Source organism: Chiloscyllium punctatum, chromosome 7 (genome assembly GCF_047496795.1).
Source record: "Chiloscyllium punctatum isolate Juve2018m chromosome 7, sChiPun1.3, whole genome shotgun sequence".
Classification (NCBI taxonomy): Eukaryota; Metazoa; Chordata; class Chondrichthyes; order Orectolobiformes; family Hemiscylliidae; genus Chiloscyllium; species Chiloscyllium punctatum.
The window spans coordinates 133289965-133316868 of NC_092745.1; the positions used below are offsets into that span (position 1 = coordinate 133289965).

Below are 26904 nucleotides of genomic sequence, written 5' to 3' on the forward strand. Positions count from 1 at the left end.
AGTTCAAAAATGGACTAAGGAGAGGCAGGAGGGGACATGAAAAAGGCTTGGCAAGAAGGATTAGGGAGAACCCAAAGGCATTTTATTCATACGTGAGGAATAAGAGAATGATCAGGGACAAGTTCGAGCTGATCAGGGATAGCGTAGGGAACTTGTGCGTGGAGACTGAGCAGATAGGGGAAGCCCTAAATGAGATTTTTGCTTCAGTTTTCACCAAGGAAAGGGAACTTTTAGATTAGATTAGATTAGATTACTTACAGTGTGGAAACAGGCCCTTCGGCCCAACAAGTCCACACCGCCCCGCCGAAGCGTAACCCACCCATACCCCTACATCTACATTTACCCCTTACCTAACACTATGGGCAATTTAGCATGGCCAATTCACCTGGCCTGCACATCTTTGGACTGTGGGAGGAAACCGGAGCACCCGGAGGAAACCCACGCAGACACGGGGAGAACGTGCAAACTCCACACAGTCAGTCGCCTGAGGCGGGAATTGAACCCGGGTCTCAGGCGCTGTGAGGCAGCAGTGCTAACCACTGTGCCACCGTGCCGTCCATGGAACTTGTTGTAAATGAAAACTTAGAGAAGCTGGGAAACAGTCTTGACCAGATCAAGATTGATGAAGTTGATGTGCTAGAAATTTTGGAAAACATTAAGATTGATAAGTCCCCAGGGCCTGACCAGATTTATCCTAGGCTGCTCCAGGAAACGAGAAAGGAGATTGCTAAACTGCTGGTGAGGCTATTTGCCTCCTCACTCTCAGCGGGAGTCATACCAGAGGATTGGAGGGAGGAGAATGTTGTTCCTATTTTCAAGAAAGGGAATAGGGAAATCCCTGGCAATTACAGACCAGCCAGTCTCACGTCTGTGGTCAGCAAAGTTGTGGAAAGAATTCTGAGAGATAGGATTTATGACTATTTGGCAAAGCATAATGTGATTAAAGGGAGTCAGCATGGCTTTGTGAGGGGCAGGTTATGCCTCACAAATCTTATTGAGATCTTTGAGGAGGTGTCAAGACAGGTCGACGAAGGTCGAGCAGTGGCTGTGGTGTATATGGACTTCAGCAAGGCATTTGATAGGGTTCCCCATGGCAGGCTCATTCATAAAGTCAGGAAGTATGGGATACAGAAAGATTTGGCTATCTGGATTCAGAATTGGTTGGCAGACAGAAGGCAGAGAGTGGTTGTAGATGGAAAGTACTTTGCCTGGAGGTCAGTGTTGAGTGGGGTCCACAGGGCTCTGTTCTTGGGCCCCTGCTCTTTGTAGTTTTTATAAATGACTTGGATGAGGAGGTTGAGGGGTGGGTTAATAAATTAGCAGATAACACAAAGGTTGGAGGTGTTGTCGATAATATAGAGTGCTGCAGTGCGACATAGACAGGATGCAGAGCTGGGCTGAGAAATGGCAGATGGAGTTCAACCTGGATAAATGAGAAGTGATGCATTTTGGAAGGTCGAACTCGAATGCTGAATATAGGATTAAAGATGGGATTCTTGGCAGTGTGGAGGAACAGAGGGATCTGGGTGTGCAAGTACATTGCCACCCAAGTGGATAGGGTTGTTAAGAAAGCATATGGTGCTTTGGCTTTCATTAACAGGGGGATCGAGTTTAAGAGCTGCGAGGTTTTGCTGCAGCTCTACAAGTCCCTGGTGAGACCACACTTGGAATATTGTGTCCAGTTCTGGTCGCCCTACTATAGGAAGGGTGCAGAGGCTTTGGAGAGGGTGCAAAGAAGGTTTACCGGGATGCTGCCTGGACTGGAGGGCTTGCCGTATGAAGAAAGGTTGAATAAGCTTGGACTTTTCTCTCTGGAGAGAAGGAGGAAGAGAGGAGACCTGATTGAGGTGTACAAAATAATGAGAGGAATAGATAGAGTCAATAGCCAGAGACTTTTCCCCAGGGCAGGATTGACTGGTACGAGAAGTCATAGTTTGAAGATATTAGGAGGAAGGTATAAAGGAAACATCAGAGGTAGGTTCTTCACGCAGAGAGTTGTGAATGCATGGAATGCGTTGCCAGCGGTGGTGGTGGAAGCAGAGTCATTAGGGACATTTAAGTGACTGCTGGACATGCACATGAATAGCAGTGAGTTGAGGGGTGCATAGGATAAGTTACTATATTTTACATTAGGATTAAGTCTCGGCATAAAATGAAGCTGTTTTCAATAAATCTGTCCTTCTTGCTCCAACATAGAAAGGGGATCGTGTTTTCACATGTGGAACCATCACTGGTGGATATGCTGAGTATACAGTTGCTTCAGAGAACCGTGTTTACCCCTTGCCCGAAAATCTTAACTACAAGCAAGGATCAGCTATTGGAATTCCTTACTTCACTGCATATCGAGCACTCTTCCACAAGTAAGGCAACCATAAATATACAGCACCATCAAAAAGAGGATCAGGGATAGCCGTTTGGTCCTTTGAGTCAGATCCAATGACAAGAAGATCATGGTTAATCTGCTATCCCAATTACACCTTTCAGCAATATCCTCAGATCCTTTAATTCACTTAGCACCCAAGAATTTATCAACCTTTGATTTGAATATACTCGGATTACTGAGTAACTACAGCTCTATGGGATAAGGATTCTAAAGGTTTACATATCTCTGACTGAAAGAATTCCTCCTTAACTCAGCCCCAAATGACTGATCCCTTACAGTCTATTTGCAACTGTTCAGATACTAGGCAGTTTATGTCCAAATGCAGCATGATCTGGATGATTTTCAGGTTTGACCTGAAAAGTGGCAACTAACATTTAGCATAAGACCATCAAAATAGAAGCAGAAGGAGTAGTTTGGCCCTTGATCCTGCTTCCCATTCAGTTGGATCATGGCTGATCTGATATTCCTTGCATCCACTTTCCTATCCTTTTCCATAACTCTTGATCCCCCAACTGATTAAGAATCTATCTATCTCAGTCTTCAGTACACACCAGGCCTCTGCCCCCAGAGCTCTCTGTAGCAAGAAATTCCAAAGACTCACAACCCTCTGAGAAAAGTTCTTCCTCAATTCAGTCTTAATTTGTGCCCCTTGATTCTGAGACAATGTCCTCCAGTCCTAGACTGTTCCATGAGGAGAAACATCCTCTCAGTGTTTACCCTGTCAAGCCCCTTAAGACTCCTATACTTTTCAAATGAAATCACCTCTCATTCTTTTAAATTCTAATCGATAAAGTCTGGAGATCAACCTAATGAACCTTCTCTGAATTGCGTCCATGAAATGATATATTTTCTTAAATAAAGGGACCAAAATTGATCATAGTACTCCCAATGTGGTCTCACTAGCACCTTGTACAGTTGCAGTAAGAATTCCCTATTCTTGTCCTCTAAGCCCCTGAAATAAGGGCCACTATTCTATTAACCTTCCTGATTACCTGCTGCACCTTTGTGCTGGCTTTCTATGCTTCACGCACATGTACCCCCAAGTCCTTTTGTGTTGCAAATAACATTTGTTCCGCACAAATGCCAGACAATGACAGACAATCTAACCATTGCCCATTAACATTGAATGGCATTGCCATCACTGAATCCCCCACTATCATCATCCTGGTAATTACCATTAACCAGAAACTCAACTGGACTAACCATATAAATACAGTGACTGCAACAGCAGTTCAGATGCTAGGAATACTGCAGTGACTAATACATCTACTGACTTCCCATTGCCTGTCCATCATCTTGAAGGCAAAAGCCAGGAGTGTGATGGAATACTCCCCAATTACCTGGATGGGTATAGCTCCAACAACACTCAAGAAGCTTGACACCATCCAGGACAAAGCAGCCCGCTTAATTGACACCACATCCACAAACATTCGCGCCCTCCACATCAAGCTCAGTAGTAGCAGTGTGTACCATTTACAAGATGCACTGCAGAAATTTACTAAAGCTCTTCAGATTACACTTTGCAAATCCACAACTACTGCCATATAGAAGGACAAGGGCAGCAGATACATGGGAACACCATCCCCTGCAAATTCCAGTGCAAGCCACCCACCATCCAGACTTAGAAATATATCACTATTCCTTCTGTGTCAGTGGATCAAATCCTGGATTTCCCTCCCAAGCAGCATTGTTGGTCTACCCAGAGCAGGTGGACTGCAGCAGTTCAAGAAGGCAGTTCACCACCACCTTCTCAAGGGTAACTGGGATAGGCAATAAATGCTTGCCCAGCCAACAATGCCCACATCCCATGAGTGATTATTTTTTAAATTGGAGAAATATTTTCTCATTACCTGGCCTGCCCCTAAGATTTTTAAGAGTTTCAATGAGATAATCTCTCTTTCTTCTAAATTACCATAAGTATTAGAGATAAATCTGATGAAGGGCATATGCCCTCTCGACTCTGCTCTCCAGCATCTGCTGTCCTCACTTTCTCCTTGAAGTTTAGAAGAGTCAAAGTGTGTAGCACTGGTAAAGCACAGCAGGTCAGGCAGCATCCGAGGAGCAGGAGAGTCGACGTTTCTGGCATAAGCCCTTCATCAGAAATGTGGGGGGGAGGGGCCCAAGGGGGCTGAGAGATAAATGGGTGGGGCTAGCGGGAAGGTAGCTTGGAAGGCGATAGGTCTAGTCTACACAATGTATCCTCAAGAGATAATCACTAATCCCAGGAACTCGGTTTGTGAGCCAATCTTTCTTGAACTCCCTCGAGGACAAGTATGTCCTTCCTAAGTAAAGAGACCAAAGCCGCACACAGTTTTCCAGGTATGGAATCACCAGTGCCTTAAAATTATGTCGACTGTAATTTATGGTGAGTGATATCACAGCATTGCAGGAGTTGCATTCTCATTACCTTCGTGCTCTAGATCTTGTGGTTTCAATTTCAGTACCACTTACATTAAATCAATCAATACAGAGTGCAGCAGTATATTAGAAACGATCAGATCTCTATTTTGATAGTCAACAAAAGCAAAAGCGTGCAACCAATTTATAAAACTCTATTTTAGGTGGACGCTCAGCCACAGTACCCTGCAGTATTTAATATCTATAAACACATAGTTGATAAACAATATAATTTGATCCTTTCTGCCCCTCACAGCCATGCAATATTCTGAAGTAAGAGGACATAGAAAATGCAGGTCTAATGAAGGAGAAAAGATACCATGAAATATTTCTCTCATAGAGTCATATAGCATGGAAACAGACCCTTTGATCCAACCAGTACACGCCGACCACATTCCTAAACTAAACTAATCCCACTTGCCCAGATCCTTCCAAAACATTCCAATTCATGAACTTATCCAAATGTCTTTTAAACGTTGTAATTGTACCTGCATCCACTACTTTCTTTGGCAGTTCATTCCACACACTAACCACTTCTGTGTAAAAAAAAATTGCCTCTCATTTCCTTTTTAAATCTTTCTCCTCTCTCCTTAAAACTGTGCCCCCTAGTTTTGAACTCACCAACCCTTGGGAAAAGATCTTTGTCATTCACCTTATGTCCCTCATGATTTTATAAACTTCAATAAGGTCACCCCTCAACTTTCTACACTCCAGTGAATGAAGTCCCAGTCTTTCCAATTTATTTTTATATCAAAGTCTCCATTCCCAGCAACATCGTTTCTTTCAAGTGATTAAAAACAGTTCAGGAGATGATGACAGACACTAATTAAAACTGATAATTATTCAGATTAAACCCTTTCAGCATTAGCTCGCATTCGTCATAACTCTATCATTGTGTGGCTTACTATACCTTGTAAACTGCAACTTTAATTCTGTCGTCAAGAAGGTGCAATTCATTTACACTTTTGATAATCTCATGGTTTTATTATTTATGTTTGATAAAAAATAAAGTGAACAGAGAGAAATTGACAAGAAGTTGTCCAGGCAAGAACTCTTCTTACGATTCAGAACACAGGAACCGGAAGAGACTGTTCAGCTTTTTGAGCCTCTTCCCCCATTAGGTTCAAAGATGGTTGGTTTGTATCTTAACTCCATTGGACCGATTTGATTCTGCAACATTTAGTAACTTTGCTTAACAAAAATTATTAATGTCAGTTTTGAAATTTTCAATTATGTCCCAACTCAAAGATCTTTGGTGGGAGAAATGTGTGAAGTGCTTTCCTGATTTAGCCCCTGAACAATGGTGTGGCTCTAATGTTTATGATTCCGTGTCCTTGTTCTGGATTCTTCCACCAGAGGAAATGGAGAGAAACTGTCTACATTATTGAATCCTTCAATTGACCTGGCCACCTTGATTCGATGAGTCCTTCATTTTCTGTGCTGGAAGGAATAGGAGCCTAAATTGTGTGGATTTCCGCACTTACTGAGTTGGATTTACTGCCCAATCTCTACCGTTTTGACAGAAATCACCTCAGAGGGAGTGGCACTCCCAGCATCTGAACTGACTGGTCACCAGCTTTGATTCTAGTCTTGGATGCAGACCAAACGGATATTCTCTCAGTGGAACTCCTTTCTCTTTCAGAGCCCATGTGAAGGCTGGAGAAACTGTTCTCATTCATGGAGCAAGTGGAGGGGTAAGCTGCATTATTTTCCTACCTGAACTGGATTTTCATAAATGTCTGAGAACTTTAGAGCAAATAATATTTTTTTGGGATTGCCAAAATCTTGTCTAACACTGTCATTACTGCATGCCAATCTTTTCCCTAAGAACAGGCTGTCCTGAACCTTCAACGCAAATTGCAATTCCCTGCTTTGACTTGCTCAATTTCAAGCTCCTTCGTCCAGATCTTCTGGTTTCCAGTTAATTGTAGACCGGGCATTCTCCAGAAAATGTACGTCTGAATCCTCAGGACCATCAACTCAGCAGCTTAACCTTCAATCCCCCAAAATCCCAACAACTTAGTCTACACCCTCACCACTATCCTGCTATTCTATCCCCCACACATCTACCTACCACCTCATCCCTTTTCTCATATGAGACCCTCCCCTACTCCACCCAACTTCCAACTTATCCCCCTCTTCCACTTGGCTTTCAGGCTTACCTTCTCTCAGCTCTGTTAAACTTGGAATGTGGCAGCTGGTGTGGTAACAAGAGGGTAGTTCTAACGCCAATCCACTCTGCCTCTGGCTGAGTGGACTCTTGCCTATACTGTTTTATCTGGGGAAAGCTCCTTGTCTGGAGGTTCTCAGGAAGAACCCCTCCAAAGATGAATGTGTATATTTTTGTCTAGCAAAGTAAGAAATAGCATTTCTACATTGATACATATATATTGTGTGTCTCTTTGACCTCTTCTTCCTCCTTCCCCCAATCCCTCGTGAAACCTAATAGTATTTCTGAGAGACAGTAAGGCTTCAGGCAACACCAGAGACCCATGCAATTATTCTACATGTCTATGCATGTAATTGGAAGAGGAGAATGAGCCAAGCTTTGTATTTTCACACTCGGGTGAAAACCTTTTTGGGTTACCTAATGTTATTACACAGAGGCCATTTAACTCATTGTGTCTCTTTGCTATTTATCTTTCTGCCTTGCTTTTCAGTTAAGGCCCTCCATCTTCTCGAACTTAAGTACTTTCCCTGAATTGTTGTCTGTATCTAAAACTCTTCCTGTGCTAAAGCTCATATTCCAACCACATTTTGTGAAAAACAAATGTCCTCTCATCCTCTCCTAAATTTTTATGGCAGTTTTTCAACTGATGTTTCATTTCCAACTCCTGAACCAGAAGACTTATTCTTTCTCCCTTCAACCCAAATTGCTCCCATTTTTAAATAAAATCCATGGGGTGAAGAATGGTCTGGGAATCCAGAGGCCAGGGCCAATGATGCAGAGACACAAGTTCACGTTTCATCACGACCTTTAAGGAAGAAGACCTGCTGCCCTTACTTGTCCTGACCTGTCCATGACTCCAGACCTACAGCAAATGGTTCATTTTTAACTACCCTCTGAAATGCTGAGCAAATTACTTCAACTATGCTTGAAGAAATTCAAGAAGATTGCTCATCATCACCTTTCAAATTCCTGATGAACCATTTCTGATGAAGGACTTTTGCCCGAAACGTTATTTCTCCTGCTTCTGGGATGCTACCTGACCTGCTGTGCTTTTCCAGCACCACACTCTCGACCACCTTTTCAAAGGCTGTTTAGAATAGGAAATAAAAGATACTCATGCCAGCAACACTTACAAGCTGTGAATGATTTTTAAAAAAATAGTTGAGTTGATCTATTGCAGTATTTTATCATAATCGTATTATAAATCTGTTATAATCGCAAACTGCAGGAATAAACCATTCAGCCCATCCTGCGGTGACAATTCTTTGGAAGAGTTACCAATTAGATCCATGTTGACCTGATATATTTTGTTGCATGTGTCCATGTTTGAAATCACTTTACTGATGTTGGTGTCACCTTTTTATAAAATGACTCCATTTTATTTCTGATAATGCTGATGAGTCACTTTCTCTAAATCATTTTAGACAATCCCATTGACTTATTAATATTACATAGTGTGATCTTGGTGCTCCTTTCCCTGACTCAAATGTGCGTGCACAAAAAAAACTCAATGTGAAATCAGAAATGCAGTCAGGAGGAAAATAGTAATTGGAATTTGGAATTTGGATTTTTGTGCTTGCTTGCTTACGGCAGTTGGAGAATGGAGGTATTGTGTTTGGTTGGAATGAGTTGGCTCATGAAGTTAAGAAGCTGCTTCCATGAAAGGTAGTGCATAATTGTTGTGCTGAGTTTCAGGTTGGGATAGCAGCGTGCCAGATTGCCAGAGCCTACGGCCTGAAGGTTCTTGGGACAGCTGGGACTCAGGAAGGACTCAGTCTGGTTCAAAAGAATGGAGCTCACAAGACTTTCAACCACAGGGAGACTGGCTACATTGATAAGATCAAGGTACAGATCCAGCACTTCAAAATCTCCATTGGTCATGCATTTCACAGTATTTACATTTCCTAAGGCTTCATGGTTTCCAAACGACAAGAGTTAGCAGAATGAATAAAGACTCAGTGTTGCTGGCTATACTGTCAGCCTTATTTCTGTCTCCTGGCACTCAGAAGGATGGTGTTGTTTATGTCTTTGATCCTGTCCATTGCAAGCAATCAAAATGTATAAAAAGAAAGAGCTTGCATTTATACAGCTCATTTCATGACCTCATAACATCCAAAAGAGCATTACAGTTAGTGAAGTACTTTTAGAAATGTAGTTACAGTTAGAATAAGAGAAATGCAATGGCCAATTTACACACAGCTAGTTTCCATAAGCAATGGACTATTTTAGTGATGTTGGTTCAGGGATAAAATTTGGCCCTAGGATGTTCTGAAGAACTGCATATTTAACCAAGATTCCATGGAATCTTTTACAGTACATTACCTGTGAGGGAACACATGGTCTCTGTTTAATCTCATCCAAAAGACAACACCTCTGACAGAGGACTACACCCCGTGTACTGACCACCTAACCATGTGACAGTCCCTCACACTGCATAGAACATAGAACATAGAACATAGAAGAATACAGCGCAGTACAGGCCCTTCGGCCCTCGATGTTGCGCCGATCAAAGCCCACCTAACCTACACTAACCCACTATCCTCCATATACCTATCCAATGCCCGCTTAAATACCCATAAAGAGGGAAATGCAGTGGGAATGCTGGCCAGGAATGTGTGTTGCCTGATCTGGGTGAACCAATAACCTCCTGATCTAGGAGGAAGAGTGCCAGCCACTGTGATACACCTAACACCTTGCTCCAGAGTGGCTCTTCTTTGGGTACAATAGACAGCACAAAAGAGTGATCTGATGGACAGCTGTTAAGGAACATTGAGGATAACAGACATTATTATCTTGGCATCTTCCAAAGGTCCCCACTATCACACATGCCAATTCAGCCAATTCAATTCACTTCATGTGAAATCAAGAAACAGTTGGAGGGATTTGTTACTATAAAGGCTGTGGATTCTGACAACATTCCGACAATAGTATTGAAAACCTACGCTCCAGAAGTTGCTGCATCCCTAGCCAGGCTGTTACAGTACAGCTTCAACACTGGCATCTACCCAATAATATAGAAACTTTTCCAGGTATGTCTTGTACACAAAAAAGCAGGGCAAGTCCAACCAAGCCAATTACCACCCAACCAGTCTAGTCTTAACCATCAGTAAAGTAATGCAAAGTGTCATCAACAGTGCTATCAAGCAGCACCTTCTCAGCAATAATCTGCTCAGCGACACCCAGTTTGGGTTCTGCCAAGGCCACTCATCTCCTGACCTCATTACAGATTTGATTGAAATATCAATCAAAGGGACCCTAGCAAAACTGGCATCAATATGAATTGGGAGAAAGACTGTGCATTAATTGGGAGTCATCCCTGGCACATAGGAAGATAGTTGTATTTGTTGGAGGTCAGTCATCTCAGCTCCAAGACATCTCTGCAGGAGTTCTTCAGGATAGTGTTCTAGGTCCAACCATATTCAGCTGTTTCATCATGATCCTTGCCTCTACCATAAAAGTCAGAAGTGGGCATATTTGCTGATGATTGCATAATATTCAGCACCAATCGTGACTCCTCAGATATAGAAACAGTTCATGTTAAAATGCAGCAAGACCTTCACAATACCCTGGCTTGCAATGATAAAATGCAAATGAAATTCATGCCACATGAATGCCAGGCAGGGACTTACTCCAAGAGAGATAATCAAACTATCGCCATTTGGCATTCAGTGGCATTACCATCACTGAATCCCTCCACTGTCAACATCCTGGGTGTTTGGCATTGACCAGAAATTAAACTGGACTATTCATATAAATGCAGTGGCTACTGGAACAGATCAGACTTTAGGAATCCTGCTGTCAGTAACTCAGCTTTTGCCTCCTCAAAACCTGTCCACAGTCTACAAGGTCAAGGGTGGGTGCTGGAAAAGCACAACAGATCAGGCAGCATCCAAGGAGCAGGAGAATCAACGTTATGAGCAAGAGACCTTCATCAGCAATTTCTGATGAAGGGTTCTTGCCCGAAACGTCGATTCTCCTGCTCCTCAGATACTGCCTGGCCTTTTGTGCTTTTCCAGCACCCCATTCTTGACTTTGATCTCCAGCATCTGCATTCCTCACTTTCCCCATCAATAAGACAGGAGTGTGATGGAATACTCCCCACTTGCCTGAATTAGTGCAGCTCCAACAACACTCAAGAAGCTAGACACCATCCGGGATAAAGTAGCCCGCTTGATTAGCATCACATCCACAAGCATCCATTCTCTTCACAACTGATGCTCAATAGCAACAGTGTGTGCTATCTACAAGATGCTGTGCAGAAATTCACCAAAGATCCTTCAACAGCACCTTCCAAATACATGACCACTTCAATATAGAAGGTCAATGGCAACAGATACATGGGAACACCACCACCTGCACATTCCTCTTCAAGTCACTCACCATCCTGACTTGGATATATATCACCGTTCTTCCACTGTCACTGGGTCAAAATGCTGGAATTCCCTTCAAAGTTTGTGAGTAGATTTGTAGCTCGGGTGCTCGTTGTTGTGGTTCTGTTCGCTGAGCTGGGAATTTGTGTTGCAGACATTTCGTCCCCTATCTAGGTGACATTCTCAGTGCTTGGGAGCCTCCTGTGAAGCGCTTCTGTGATGTTTCCTCCAGCATTTATAGTGGTTTGAATCTGCCGCTTCCGGTTGTCAGTTCCAGCTGTCCGTTGCAGTGGTCAGTATATTGGGTCCAAGTCAATGTGCTTATTGATTGAATCTGTGGATGAGTGTCATGCTTCGAGGAATTCCCTGGCTGTTCTCTGTTTGGCTTGTCCTATAATAGTAGTGTTGTCCCAGTCGAATTCATGTTGCTTGTCATCTGCGTGTGTGGCTACTCAGGATAGCTGGTCGTGTCGTTTCGTGGCTAGTTGGTGTTCATGGATACGGATCGTTAGCTGTCTTCCTGTTTGTCCTATGTAGTGTTTTGTGCAGTCCTTGCATGGGATTTTGTACACTACATTGGTTTTGCTCATGCTGGGTATGGGGTCCTTCGTTCTGGTGAGTTGTTGTCTGAGAGTGGCTGTTGGTTTGTGTGCTGTTATGAGTCCTAGTGGTCGCAGTAGTCTGGCTGTCAGTTTGGAAATGCTCTTGATGTATGGTAGTGTGGCTAGTCCTTTGGGTTGCAGCATGTCCTCGTTCCATTGTCTTTCCCTTAGGCATCTGTTGATGAAACGGATCAAAACACTACACAGGACAAACAGGAAGACAGCTAACGATCCGCATCCATGAACACCAACTAGCCACGAAACGACACGACCAGCTATCCTTAGTAGCCACACACGCAGATGACAAGCAACGTGAATTCGACTGGGACAACACTACTATTATAGGACAAGCCAAACAGAGAACAGCCAGGGAATTCCTCGAGGCATGGCACTCATCCACAGATTCAATCGATAAGCACATCGACCTGGACCCAATACACCGACCACTACAGTGGACAGCTCGAACTGACAACCGGAAGCGGCAGATTCAAACCACTATAAATGCCGGAGGAAACATCACAGAAGTGCTTCACAGGAGGCTCCCAAGCACTGAGGATGTCACCTAGACAGTGGACGAAACGTCTGCAACACAAATTTCCAGCTCGGCGAACAGAACCACAACAGCTGGAATTCCCTCCCTTAGGACATTGTGGATCAACCTAGAACACATAGACTTCAGTCGTCCAAGAATGCAGCTCACCATTGCCTTTTCAAGGGCAAGCTAGGGAAGAACAATAAATGCTGGCCCAGCCAGCGACACTTAGGCCTACGCATAAATTTTAAAAAATAGTTCAATCTTTTGGAGTTTTCTCCAGATAAGTTTGGGAGGAACTAGAATTCAATAATATTAGAAGAAAAAAAGTTGTGACAGAATAATAGTTTCAGTTGGAGCAATGATGGGTTAAAGACCTTTATTGCTCTTGAATTTCTAATACTTGTTAATTTTGTCTCTGTCTTTTCCCTATCGTATCTGTCTCTTGAGCTCGTCACTACTGTCACAATCCCATCTCACCAAAAAACAAACTCCATCCTCTTTAAAACTATCTCTTAGGATCCTAACTCCCTTTCCTCTCCTCGCATACTGAGCAAGGCACTGTGACCAACTCAGCAGCAGCGGTGGACTATGTTTGTGCAGCACAGACACGAGTGACTGAAAAGATGGACTATGACCATAGAGCTAGTCACTGTGAATGATCTTCCATACAAGGTTTAGGTCAAACAGGCTGACCTTCTTTGTTGTTTTGTTTACCCTTTCTATTCAAATATTTGTTGCTGTTTCAAATCAGTTAAGTTCACTATTAAGCCAAGACATAATATTCAGGGCAGCACAGTGGCTCAGTGGTTAGCACTGCAGCCTCACAGCATCAGGGACCCGGGTACGATTCCAGCCTCGGGCAACTATCAGTGTGGAGTTTGCAAATTCTCCCCATGTCTGCGTGGGTTTTCTCCGGGTGCTCCGGTTTCCTCCCACAGTCCAAAGATGTGCAGGTTAGCTGAATTGACCATAATAAATTACACATAGTGTTTAGGGATGTGTAGGTTAGATGCATTTTCAGGGGTTAATGTAGAGTAATAGGGTAGGGTGATGGGTGTGGGAGGGTTACTCTTCGGAGGGTTGGTGTGGGCATGTGGGGCCAAAAGGCCTGTTTCCACACTGTAGGGAATCTATGATTCTATTCTATGAATTTGTGGATTAAAGTTCCACTCCACAGACTTGAATGTAAAATTTAGGTTGATGTTCTAGTGCAATATTGTGGCAATGCTGCATCTAAGATATGCTGTCTTTTGCATGAGATGTTGAACTTGGGTTCTGTCATCTCTCTCATGTAGTTATAATGTGGAGGTGCCAGTGTTGGACTGAAAGCTCCAAAAGCTTGTGATTTCAAATAAACCTGCTGGACTTGCACCTGGTGTCATGTGACTTCTGACTATGTAGTTATAAAATATCCTTTGGCACTATTTTGAAGAAGAATAGGGGAGCTCTCACCAGTATTTATCCAGCAGCCAGCATCACTAAAACAGTTTTGTTGTTAGGTCATTACTGTCTTGTAGGATCTTCCTGTGCACCCATTGATTACTATGTTTCCTACATTAAAACAGTCACTGCACTTCAGAAAGAATATATTGGCTGAAAAGTGTTTTGGGACTCAGTGAGGTTGTGAAAGGCACTGCAGATTTCCAAATTTGTTTTCTCTTATCACCTATTTATTCAATTGTAATTTTTATTCTTCCAAATTTGACCAGGAAGTGATTGAATTCTATATAAGAATAGAAAAAGGAGAGTCACACTAAACATAAACGAGCACATTGTTTACATCAATTGGTTAGTTCATTGCATTTGGCTTTTATGTGTCAAATTCTTAACCTCACTCTCTCTGTGAAGGATTATACTGATGGTCAAGGAGTAGATGTGATCATTGAAATGTTGTCCAATGTGAATCTGAGCAATGATCTTCAACTGCTTGCAGCTGGTGGGCGAGTGACTGTGAGTACAACATCCTCCAACAATGTAATTGTTCAGGAGATAATTACATTTTTTATGTATAAAAACCAAAATATGCTGTAAATTAGAAACAAAAACAGAAATTGCTGAAAAAGCTCAGTGGATCTGGCAGCATCCTTGTAGAGAAATCAGAGTTAATGTTTTGGGTTGAATGACTCTTCCTCAGAACCCAAAATGCTAACTCTGATTTCTGTCTATAGATGCTGCGAGACCTGCTGAGTTTTTCCAGCAATTTCTGTTTTTGTATATTTTTGCTGCAGTTGGTGTTCATTTTATTAAACATTGCAATAGGAGTAAGCCATTCATCTCAATGATACTGCTACAAATATCCACCTGTCTTCATCTAATGTGCTGGTTGGTTAGATCATAGCTGAACTCAACTGCCTTACCAGTTTTGGTTTGTAACCCTCTATAACATTACACAACAAAAATCTGCCGATCTCCATTTTAAAATCGCTATTGATGTCCAATTTCAACAAGCTTTTGAGGGAGTGTTCCAGATTTCCAATAAACCTTTGTCTGTAAAATGCTTCCTGACAGTATCTCTTAACTGCCTAGGTCTGATTTTAATGTCACATCTCCTTGTTGTACATTCCTTTCACCAAGCTCCTTTCAAAAAATACTGAAAACATTCAAAAAGTTAACAGTGTTTGTGGAGAGAGAAATGCAATTGATATTTCAGATCATCAAAACCAGTAAAGATAAGAAATATAGTAGTTTAAAGCAAGTGCAGACACGGGAACAGGAGAGAAAGTAAGGAACAAGACAAAATGTGATTAACTAACTTAATTTCTGTTTGTGATGAAATAACAAAGAGGGTTGATGAGGATAATGTGGTCTGTATGGATTTTCAAAAAGCATTTGATAAAGTGGACCATAACAGCCTTGCCATTGTTGAAGGCCATGGAACAAACAGACAGGGGCAGCCCAGATATGAAGTTAGCTTGAGTGACAGGAAACATAGAATCCCTACAGTGTGGAAGCAGGCCATTTGGCCTATCAAGTCCACACTGACCCTCTGAATAGCAGCCCACCCAATTCCACCTCTACTTTATAAGTAATCCACCCAGCCTGAACATCCCTGACACTATGGGCAATTTAGCATGGCCAATCCACCTAACCTGCACATCTTTGAACTGTGGGAGGAAACTGGAGCACCCAGAGGAATCCTACACAGAGATGGGAAGAATGCGGAAACTCCACACAGACAGTCACCTGAGGTGGGAATTGAACCCAGGTCCCTGATGTTGTGAGGTAAGAGTGCTAAGCACTGAGCCATTGTGCTGCCCTTGGTTGTTTTTCAGACTGAAGGAAAGTGTACATTGTGTTTCTTGCTCTGATTGGGCTTGTACAGCAATGGTTGTGCATCTAGCTCCATGTTGCAAGGAGCTATTGTGGCACAGTGGTAGTGTTCCTACCTCTGGGTCAGAAGCTCCAGGTTCAAGTCCCACCTGCTTCAGAGGGATCTGACAAAACTTGTCTGAGAAAATGATTAGAAATATCTACAATACAGTTCTGTAAGGAACAGTACTGGAACTACTGCTTTTCTTGATCTATGTTAAACAATCCACGCTTGGGTGCCCAAGGTGGATTTTAAAATTTGTAGTTGATGCAAAACTTGTAAATATTGTGAACTGTAATAAACATCGTCACAGAATCACAGAAGTTTTACAGTTCATTCAGCCCATCATGCTGCAGCAGCTCTTCAAATGCATATCATTATCTCATGCCAACTTCCTGCATTTTTCCCATAGCATGTCACAGTTTTTTGACAATAATTGTCCAATGCCCTCTTGAATTGAACCTGTCTTGTAGTGTTAAGCCTGTAATGTTATAAAATTCTTTGCTGAAAGGTGCGATGCTGTTCCTCAAGTTTAGATTGAGCTTTGTTGATCTTGCAGGAGGCCAAGGACAGATAGGTTAGAGCAGATACAGAGCAAAGAACTGAAATGACAAACAACTGGAAGTTTGTTAACCTTCTGTCTTTCTCTCCATAGATGCTGCCTGTTCTTCTGAGTATTTTCATCACTTTCTGCTTTCATTTCAGACTTGTAGCATACAAGGTATTTTGTTTTTGAAATAGGGTAGTGTTATTCACTAGTCGAGAATGAGATACTCGAGCAGGCAGCATCGAGGAGCAGGAAAATTGACATTTCAGGCATAAGCCCTTCATCAGGAATGGCTTATGCCCGAAACACTGATTCTCCTGCTCCTCAGATGCTGCCTGACCTGCTGTGCTTTTCCAACACCACGCTCTCGACTCTAATCTCCAGCATCTGCAGTCCTCACTTTCTACCAATGTTATGGACGAGGCCAGACCACTCAAAACATTCTTAAGCAGGCAGCCCAGACAAGAACTTTGCAATTTGTTTCAGTAAATATATAGTGAAAATGACCCGGAGTAAGTTAGCTAAGTTACCTATCAGGTTTTAAAATACACAAAAGTTTATTCACAAAACCACATAATGAAACACAAAGAACAGAATAAAGAACCCCTACAAAACTCAGTCTATCCAAACTAGACTTAATTATGCTGGTCTGAACACACACAACAGTCCTAATAAGCAAATCCCCTTAAAAATACAGTAACAATGGAACAAATGCTTACAGGTTGAAGTTAGAAGGGCAGAAGGAGAGAGAGTTTAGAAGTCTGTTTCCACATAGCTCACTGTTGAATTCCTAACTTAATTTTTGCTTCCAGAGCTGACCACTCCCCTTTCATTATACAGGTCACTTCTAAAACATGACCACTTTGTCTTGAAGTCTCATCTGTTTACATGTAAACAAGAAGGCCTCTCAATACATTTTAATCTCTGTACTAAACCAGTCTAATCAGAATCAGGAGCTGTATATGACCCCTCTGAGAAAAACTAAGGACACAGTATTCTTGAGAAAAGGAACAGCTTTTAGAAAAAAAGGACCAGCTTTGTGACACCTCCCCCCCTTTAAAAAAATGAACCATCAATATCAAAAGATGGCTTCATTTTTAAAACCCTTCAAAAACTGGTAGGGTGGAAGGTGAGCGTTCTGTCCTTGTTACAGTTGGAGGGGTGGGGTCTGAGGGCAGAGGTGCGGGATGTAGAGAAGATGCGTTGGAGGGCACCTTTAACTACGTGGGAAGGGAAATTGCGGTCTCTAAAGATGGAGGCCATCTGGTGTGTTCTGTGGTGGAACTGGTCCTCCTGGGTCCACATAAGATCAACTGCTCTACGTAACCAACAAAGAGACAGGCATAGCTGGGGCAGAATCCCTCTACACCTCCATCCGCCATGACCAGGGCCTCCAAGCCCTCCGTTCTTTCCACTGGTTAGTAGTCTAAAACACACAGAAACACTGTACTAACTATAAACATACAAACATGCACAACCACATGCAAATTCAGATCATGGCTCACCCGCCACAGTATCTCATTCAAGTCTCGTTTCACATTTTCACGACCTGCCACATGCACATTTGTCAAATGGAATGGCTGCAACAACAAGCTCCATCTAAACAGGCTGGCATTTTTGTCCTTAAATTTTTCCACAAATGTCAATGGGTTACGATCAGTGTATACGATTGTCTCAGATGCATTGCTGGTAATATAAACACTGAGATGTTGTAATGCCAGCACCAAGCTCAAAGTCTCTTTCTCCACCGTTGACTATTTCTGCTGATGAATATTCAACTTCCTGGAAAAATACTCAATGGGTCTTTCTATTCCCTTGTCCTCTTCCTGCAGGAGCACTGCACCGACACCTACATCACTGGCATCGATAGCCATTTTGAAAGGCTTCATGTAATCCAGCATGGCTAATACTGGGGCAGTGGTTAACACAGCTTTTAGGCGTTAAATGCCTTTTGACAGTCTGCTGTCCACTGAAACTTCTTGCCCTTTTTCAACAATTCAGTGAGTGGAGCAGCCAAACTACTAAAGTTCAGCACAAACTTTCGGTAGTCGATCCCAGAATGGTAGTACTGCTTTTTTCGTTGACAATGTGGGAAATTCCCTAACTACTTTTGTTTTTGCATCCTTTGGGGCCATTTATACATGTCCAAATACATAGCCCAGGAAGGTGACTTGGGCTTTGGTAAATTCACTTTAGTTTACCACCAAGCTTGCATTCCAAAGTCGATCAAACAAGTCCAATAAATCCTGTAAATGTTCCGTCCATGAGTGACTAAAAATCAACAGGTCATCAATGTCAACAACACAATTGGGTAACCCGGCAATTACTGTCTTAGTCAGTCTCCGAAATGTGGCTGGAGTGTTTTTCATACCAATTGGCATGTCTTTGAACTGATATATTCTGGATTAGTGGTGCTGGAAGAGCACAGCAGTTCAGGCAGCATCCAAGGAGCTTCGAAATCGACGTTTCGGGCAAAAGCCCTTCATCAGGAATAAAGGCAGTGAGCCTGAAGCGTGGAGAGATAAGCTAGAGGAGGGTGGGGGTGGGGAGTGAGTAGCATAGAGTACAATGGGTGAGTGGGGGAGGAGATGAAGGTGATAGGTCAAGGAGGAGAGGGTGGAGTGGATAGGTGGAAAAGGAGATAGGCAGGTAGGACAAGTCCAGACAAGTCATGGGGACAGTGCTGAGCTGGAAGTTTGAAACTAGGATGAGGTGGGGGAAGGGGAAATGAGGAAACTGTTGAAGTCCACATTGATGCCCTGGGGTTATTATCCAATCTTTTTAATCATCTTGAGCATCTTAGTTACTTAAGGGAATACATGCCTTTTCTTCACAACCTGTTCTCATAGATTTAACCTTTTTAATTATGTGCTTGTGCTTCACCTTCTCCAAGGCCAATATATCTTTCCTGAGATGTGGTGCTCAGACCTGAACACTGTTGTCATTAAAATGGTATGACTGACACTTGGTTCAATTTTACAGATTGTAGGCTGCAGAGGTAGCATTGAGATAAACCCCAGGGATACAATGGCTAAGGAGTCCAGCATCATTGGGGTTGCATTCGGTACAATAACTGAGGTAAGAAAATCACTTTTCAAATGCTTGCTTTACAAATCAGAGGGTACAGTTAATGCACGTACACGTAAAACACCTGTATCTCATTCCTGTCTGCATTGTTTTCATATGAACTAAACAGTTGATATCTTAATCAAAATGCCATTCAGGGATTTACTACAAGAATGTTAATGTAGAAGAGCAGTAATAAATAGAAAGTTTACTTTCTGCTTTAAGTTTAAACACTTTCACAAACTCCTGTTCTTGTTAAATTTGTCCCTTTAGACATTCCCCTCTCCCTACAACCAGAAGCACATCCCAGGCTGATACTAAATGTATTACTTACCTCTGTGCTTGCTGACGTCCATTGGTTCCCAGCTAAAATAACTCAATTCTTATCCTTGTTTTCAAATTCTGTGGCAGCCATAACTCATTAGTCAATAATTGGGTACAAATTTCACTCCAGACATTCAGAATAAAACTCGAGGGCAGCTGTGCAATGCAGCACTGAAGGAGTGCTACACTGTTCGAGGTTACTGTCTTCAAGGTGAGATAATAAACTGAGGTCTCACCTGATTTCAGGCAGGTACAAAACATCCCGTATAGGCTATGTTAATAAAGAGCAAAAGTGTTATGCTCTGACCAATATTCAATTAATATCACAAAAGCAGATTAATTGATTATTCTTACATTGTTTTTGTGGGAGCATTGTGTGTCTGCAATGAGCTGCCATTGTTTCTGTACAGTTATCCTCCATTTAACACTCCTAATGTGTGTCTACAACAAGACAGTCTGAATGAAAAGCACTTTCCCACAAGAAAGTATGTCATAAATATGGGTTAAATTCCTGACCTGGAAAATCTTATATGAAAAGCCTGTGTTTCCCTTGAAAATAATGGGCTCCAAAACCTTCTTACAAACTTTTAATAACTTGCTAACTTGTCTTGTTTACCTCCTGCTCATTGCTTTCCATTCACCAACTCTCTTCTCAACGCTTCCCTCTCTTGTTCTTTGCTCACTGCCTCCCCTGACTTGTCCATCCCTTCCTACCCACTTATGGAGCAGGAAGCAGTGAAGTTCAGAGAGGATTGGGAGGCAGGGAGGGATCTGGAAAAGGAAGTGGGAAGCAGTGAGAGGTCAGGTAAGGGAAGTGGGAGGCAGTAAGTGATTGGGAAAGGTAAGTGGGAAGCAGTAGGGGATTGGGAAAGGGAACTGGGAAAGACTGAGGGTTCGGGAATGGGAAATGAGAAGTACTGCAGAATCTACATAAGTGGAAAACAGTGAGTGTTGGGGGAAGGGAAGTGAGGAGCATTAAGGGGATGGAGGGGGGAGTCTGGTTGGGATGCTGTTTGGAGGGTTGGTCTAGGCTCAATGGGCCGAATGGCCTTTTCTGCCCAGTAGGGATTTTATGATTCTTTGAGCCTTTCTGTTTGTCACAGGAAGATCGCCTGGAGTCGGCGGCTGCATTCTTTGCAGGAATGGAGATGGGCTGGCTGAAGCCAGTGGTGGGACCTGAATACACCCTGGAGAAAGTGGCTCAGGCTCATGAGGACATCATTAAGGGGCCTGGAACAATGGGCAAGATGATTCTTACAATGTAAGATGCAGGAACAGAAGTCTGCCATTCAGCCTGATGAGATTGCTCCAGTGAGATCATGACTGGTCTGATCATCCTCATTTTCACTTTCCAGCCTTTTCCCCATAAACCTTGGTTACCTTCCTAATTAAAACTCTGCCTATCTCAACCTTGAATATACTTAATGACCCAGCCTCAACAGTCCCCTGTGGTAAAGAATTCCATCGATTCACTATTTTATGATAAAGGTTCCTCTGTCTTAAATGGGCACCCTGAGATCATGTCCTGTGGTCCTATACTCTCCCACAAGGGGAAGCAACATCTTGCATCTACCCTAAAATCCAGAACAGCTCTGTTCTGCCCCATTACTAGTGCCAGTGCCCAATGAACTGAAACCCATTCCATCCATCTTCAAGCTCCACTTTAACTTCTTGATGTTAATTCCACTATGCTAGTTTGCCAGTGCATCAGGTACTAATCCTGAGGTTATTATCTTGGAGTTTCTGCTTTTTGGTTTAGCTGCTAACTGTTCAAAGTCTTTCAGCAAAACCTCCTTTGTAGTCGTGCCAATATTGTTAGTACCAATGTGGATGTCCAACAGCTGGGTCCCTCCCCTCCTGGGCCAAGTTCCTTTCCAGCTCTGAGGATATGTCCTTAACCCTGACACTTCAAGATTCATGTTCACAGCTGAAGAAAACAGTATCTGTCCCTTATCACTACTACCTTCCTACTTCCTCTTCCCCACGAATGGTTCCCTGTCACAAGTGATATGGTCAGATGGCTTATCTTCTCTGTAGTCCCCACTCCCATTCACACAGCTTACAAGAACCACAGCTGTTGGACAGTTGCAGGGACAGAGGCTCTTTGACAGCTGCCCTCTGGATTCCCTTACCTAACTCACCTACCATTCACACCTTCCTGTCCTTGATCACAGACCAAGTTTGAATTTCCTAATCTGACAGGTGCTACCACCTCCTGGAGCAAAACATCTGAGTAACTTTCGCTCCTGCCCTGATGCCATGCAATGTTTTGAAGATGGGAGTTTGATGTGTTCAAGCACTCCCAATCTCCACTCACATGTCATGATTGTATGTCCATTTACATTTAAGTCAAGTATATGAATGAAAAGGTAATGGCTGATGTATTTGGTTTAATAATTGACCAACACAGTGTGGGGCAGGTTTGATGGATGTGCTAATCTTTCACTGTTCCATCAGCTGTATGTGGTTATAACACATTGTGCCTAAAATGCAGAAAAGGGGATTGCTGTGGCTATTGATGGATTGATGGTAGTTTAGACATTGCTACAAGCATTCTCCTCACCCATTATTAATTAATTGTCTACCTGTAAGTGTCTGGGTAAATTAATTGGGGGAGCAGTGGCAGTAGAGTGGCAATAATTAATGACCCGGGCGGGGTGTTAGCACAGCAATTGCTCTGTCAGCAATTCACACAATAACATATTCTTGGTCAAACACAAAGTTGACAGCCAAATCTTGGTTAAATAAAAAAATGTTTTCAAAGTCCTTAAATACATCTCACTTCACAGATTCAGAGAGTTACAGCACAGAAGGAAGCCACTCGGCCCATAATATTTGCACTAGTTCTTCGAATGAACATTTTTACCTAGTGCCAATCTTCCGCTTTCTCCCCATATCCAATATTTGTATCCAAGTAACCATCCAATTCCCTCTTGAATGCCTCAATCGAACCTGTCTGCAGCACTTCTTCCAGAAACAAAAGAACTGCAGATTCTGGAATCCAAGGTAGACAGACAGGAGGCTGGAAGAACACAATAAGCCAGGAGGTAAAAAAGTCAACATTTTGGGTGTAGCCCTTCTTCAGGATTGGGGCTGCGTGTAAGGCGAGCTGCAGATAAAAGGTGCGGGGTGGGGAAGGGTTTTGGCTGGGGACAGGGGTGGAGTGGTGAGGTAGTGATAGGTGAACACAGGTAGACGGTACGGTCTGGTTGGTCGATGGGAGGAATGAATCCAGTTGGTGGCTGGAAGGAAGGGTCAGTCAGAGGAATGGAAGGGATGGGGAGGGGCTGGGAAGGGAATCAGGAGAGCCACTGCTCTAAATCCCACCCCCATCCAAATACAATAAAGAGAGGGTCCCCCTTGCCCTCACCTACCACCCCACCAGTCTCTGCATGCAACATATCATACTTAAACACTTCCACTTAACTCCAACAAGACTCCACTACCAAGAACATTTTCCCCACCCCACCCCTCTCTGCCTTCCTTCCACAATGACCGTTCCCTTCACCAATCCTTGGTTCGTGTCATTGTCCCCACCAAGCCCCAGGTACCCTTCACTGCAATCGGTAAAGATGCAAGCCTTGCTGGTCTCCCACCCTTCCCCCCCCCCCCCCCCCCCCGCCTCAGCTCCATCCTGGGCCCCAAACAATCCTTCCAGGTGAGACAGAGGTTTGCCTGCCTCTCCTCCAACCTAGTTTACATCCAGTGCTGCTGATGTGGTCTTCTGTACATCAGTGAGATCAAACGTAAACTCAGGGCCTCCTGCTTGTCTACCTTGCACCACTTTTCCAGGCAGTGCATTTCACACCCTCAACTGCTGTGTGAAAATGGGTTGATGACTGTTCTGCCTGTGTATGGGCAGGAGGCCTAATTTACATTGTAACAGGATTGATCCCAACACTTTGTATTGTACACAGACGGCCTATATCTGATGGTCTACCTTTTCATAAAATCCCTACCTTATGGAAATAGGCCATTTGGCCCAACAAGTCCACACCGACCTACCAAAGAGTAACCCACCCAGACCCATTCCCCTATGTTATTACCCAATGTCTATCCGACTAATGCACCTAATCTTCACATCCATTAACACTGTGGGCAATTTAACATGGCCAACTCACCTGACCTGCACGTCTTTGGATTGTGGAAGGAAACCAGAGCACCCGCAGGAAACCCAAGCAGACACTGGGAGAATGTGTAAACTCCTTTTGACAGCAGCAAGGATGGAATGTATTGACTTTCTACTGTGAGATTCAGTAGCAGGGTTCAAATGATGACACGGGGCCAGTGTTTCCAACGACAGGAGAGTCAGTGACAGATTGACTGTTGACGAGAACCAGAGGAAGAGTTAAGTGAGTTTTTGGAATCCAGAATATGCTGTCTTCAAAAGGCAGTGGAAGCATGTCGTTTTTATGGATGTAATTTTTAAGAGGGAATTAAATTGATACTTATAGAGAAAATATTTGGGCAGCTTTAAGGAATTAGAGAAGTGAGGCTAAGTCAATCTCTCTACCAAAAAGCCAACACAGCATTGTAGGCTGAATAATCTCTTTCTGTTCTGTAATATTCCATAAGATAATGAAGACACTGCACGTTCTTTGAAGAAATGTGCTACTTCTGAGGTTATTGGGACAAAGGGGACCATTTCAGAGCCACTGGTTGAGTGTTGGTGCTAATGTGTTTTTACATTGTATCACACCCATACTTTAACCTTTATTGATCTCCCTCAGATGGTGTGTCTCTTACTAACTGCGCAGCCATTTATCAACCTCCTACTTGCTATTTCTATCACTTCGAGCAAACCCTCACTTAACATCATAGTTGTATTCTTGCAAACTTGATATCAATCAGTGTAATGTGAGTCAGATGTCTGATCATGACCAAGAGTAGGATACCTGGCCCTTCCAGTCTGTTCCATCATTCAGTAAGATTGTGGCTTTAATTTTAATTTTGTAATTTTAACCTCAAGTCTACATTCCTACATTTCCCCCCACCTTCTCCGCCCCCCCCCCCAAATCGTCCCCATGGTCATCAAGAATCTATCAACCACTGCCTAAAAATATTTAAAGATTCTGCATCCACTATCTTTTGAAGAAGGGAACTCCATAGATTCACAACCCTTTAAGGGAATGTCTTTTCGCTCAGCTCTGGCTCAAATGGGCAACCCCTTATTTTTAAACTATGACCTGTAGTTCTTGATTCTCCCACAACAAGAAACACCTGGTCAAATCCCCTCAGATTTTGTATGTTTCAATGCAGTCACCTCTGACTTTTCTAAGCTCCAGACAGTACATGGTTAACCTCATAAGGAAATCTGCTCATTCCAGGCATTAGTCTAGCCTTCTTGGAAAAGCTTCCACTGCATTCACAACCTTCCATAAGTATGGCAACAGTACTCCAGATACAATGCCCTATATGACTGATGCAAAACTTCCCTACTTGTGCATTCAATTTTTACCTCACAATAAACCATAACATTACATAAGCTTTCCTGATTTCTTGCTGTTTCTGCATGCTAACACCTTATGGCTCATTCATAGAATAGCCCAATCTCTTTCCATATCCAAGCTCTGCAATCTCTCACCATTTAGGTATTGTACCTTTTTTTATTCTTTCTGACAAAATAGACAAGTTCACGTTTTCCCACATTGTGCTGCGTTTTCCAGATCTTTACTCAATCACTTAGGCTATCTATATCCTTTTGTAGGCTCCTTATGTCTGTTCTCCAATTAACCTTCCTACTCTGTCTCTGTATCATTGCAAATTTAGCCACCATACCTTTGATCCTGTCATCCAAATTATATATATATATATATATATATATTTATATATAAATTGTAAAGAGTTGAGGCCTCTGTAACAATTCCTGTGATTTTTTCTAATGAGAATTCAAGTATAGACTGGTGTTCAGTTCTTTGGATCTTTCTCAACAGAAAATAGCATAAGTTGAAACATTGTGGATGTATAATAGTAAATGAAATAACATTTGAAATAAAATAGAATTCTAAATATAGAAGAAATATAAATTTAAATAACACTCAGCACCAATGGTTGTAAAGCTTGTCTGTTGGGGTGAAGTTAACAAAGGGCCAGCATTGTCAATGACCTTAAAAACATTTATTCAAAAACTGCTGCACAACTTCTTTTATTTTGTTAGTAAGGAATCTTGTAACAGTTAATGTTATCATGTTGGAACCACACCAGCATCAAAACTACTAGATTCTCTACCATCTGTTTACAGACAGAATTCAAAATTTCACAATAGTGATGGTAGAGAGTCTGGTAGTTTTAATGCTGGCCTGGTTCCAACATGAACAAGACAATGATGACATTGTCTATGAAACACTAAATAACAATGAAATGTTATTGTATGTTTCAAACAACATCAACATGATATATAGTGGGACTAGTACTGTAGAGAGATGTGAGGACATTGTTTTGTGAGATAATGTCAATATCTACTCACAACTTGATCTTCATCTGACACAGTGAAATAACATTTACCAAATCAATATGAAGTGAAGAATTACTATTCGACTCAGTTTTAGGTTACCAATCTGTTGATTTTCTCACTGTTTGCAATCACAGCTGTATCAACCCCTTATACATAAGCTCCTGGTCTTCTGTTCCTCTCTGCTCTGAATCTGCTCTTAGCCCATTCACATTGATAGTAGTCAGGCCACATTCAGTGGGTATTGAAATAAAATGAATTATTTTCAGCTGCTCATCTACTTGTGAAGATAAGGGATGAATGACTCTTTCTGAACAATTCACAATTTCTTGATCATTACTAAATAAAAGTGTATCAAAAATCTGTGTGATAAGTTTATATATGAGCATGGAACAATGAATCAAAGGAGGAAAATGGCAGAAACATAAAGTCAGGTCAATCTGCATTAGGAAAAAACTAAATAACTGGCAAAGTCCCTTCATTGGAATGATCTGTAGCAGTAATCCCGCCATTCCCTGTGCACATATGAACAGTTTACACAAAATCATTTAATTTCAAAAAAAGGTGAGTGGATTACAGCAATATACCGACACAGAAATAGTGCAAGAGAGATACAGGGAATGAAATGGAGTTTGAGAAAGGAACAGATATGGAATGAGAGAAAGACATAAGGAGAGAGGTGTGAAAGATACACAGTGACTGACATCAAGCAAAAGTGAGAGGGACAGACATGGACACACAAACATATA

The 26904-nt window shown here is 42.4% G+C and overlaps 1 protein-coding gene across 7 annotated transcripts in view; it reads left to right on the forward strand.

Moving 5' to 3' along the window:
• The window catches only part of cryz (crystallin, zeta (quinone reductase)), a 60422-nt gene extending 33906 nt beyond the window's left edge, over nt 1–26516 (forward strand). For 4 of the 7 annotated variants that reach the window (XM_072574878.1, XM_072574882.1, XM_072574881.1 and 1 more), the window contains 6 exons: nt 2197–2360; nt 6423–6474; nt 8646–8795; nt 14306–14407; nt 19297–19392; nt 20808–26516. In XM_072574878.1, the coding sequence (XP_072430979.1) occupies nt 2197–2360; nt 6423–6474; nt 8646–8795; nt 14306–14407; nt 19297–19392; nt 20808–20969 (726 nt within the window). In that variant the 3' untranslated portion in view covers nt 20970–26516. The remainder of the gene's footprint in view (nt 1–2196; nt 2361–6422; nt 6475–8645; nt 8796–14305; nt 14408–19296; nt 19393–20807) is intronic. The other 3 variants (XM_072574884.1, XM_072574883.1, XM_072574880.1) reach the window with 2 other exon arrangements.
• Nucleotides 26517–26904: the final 388 nt, after the last annotated feature.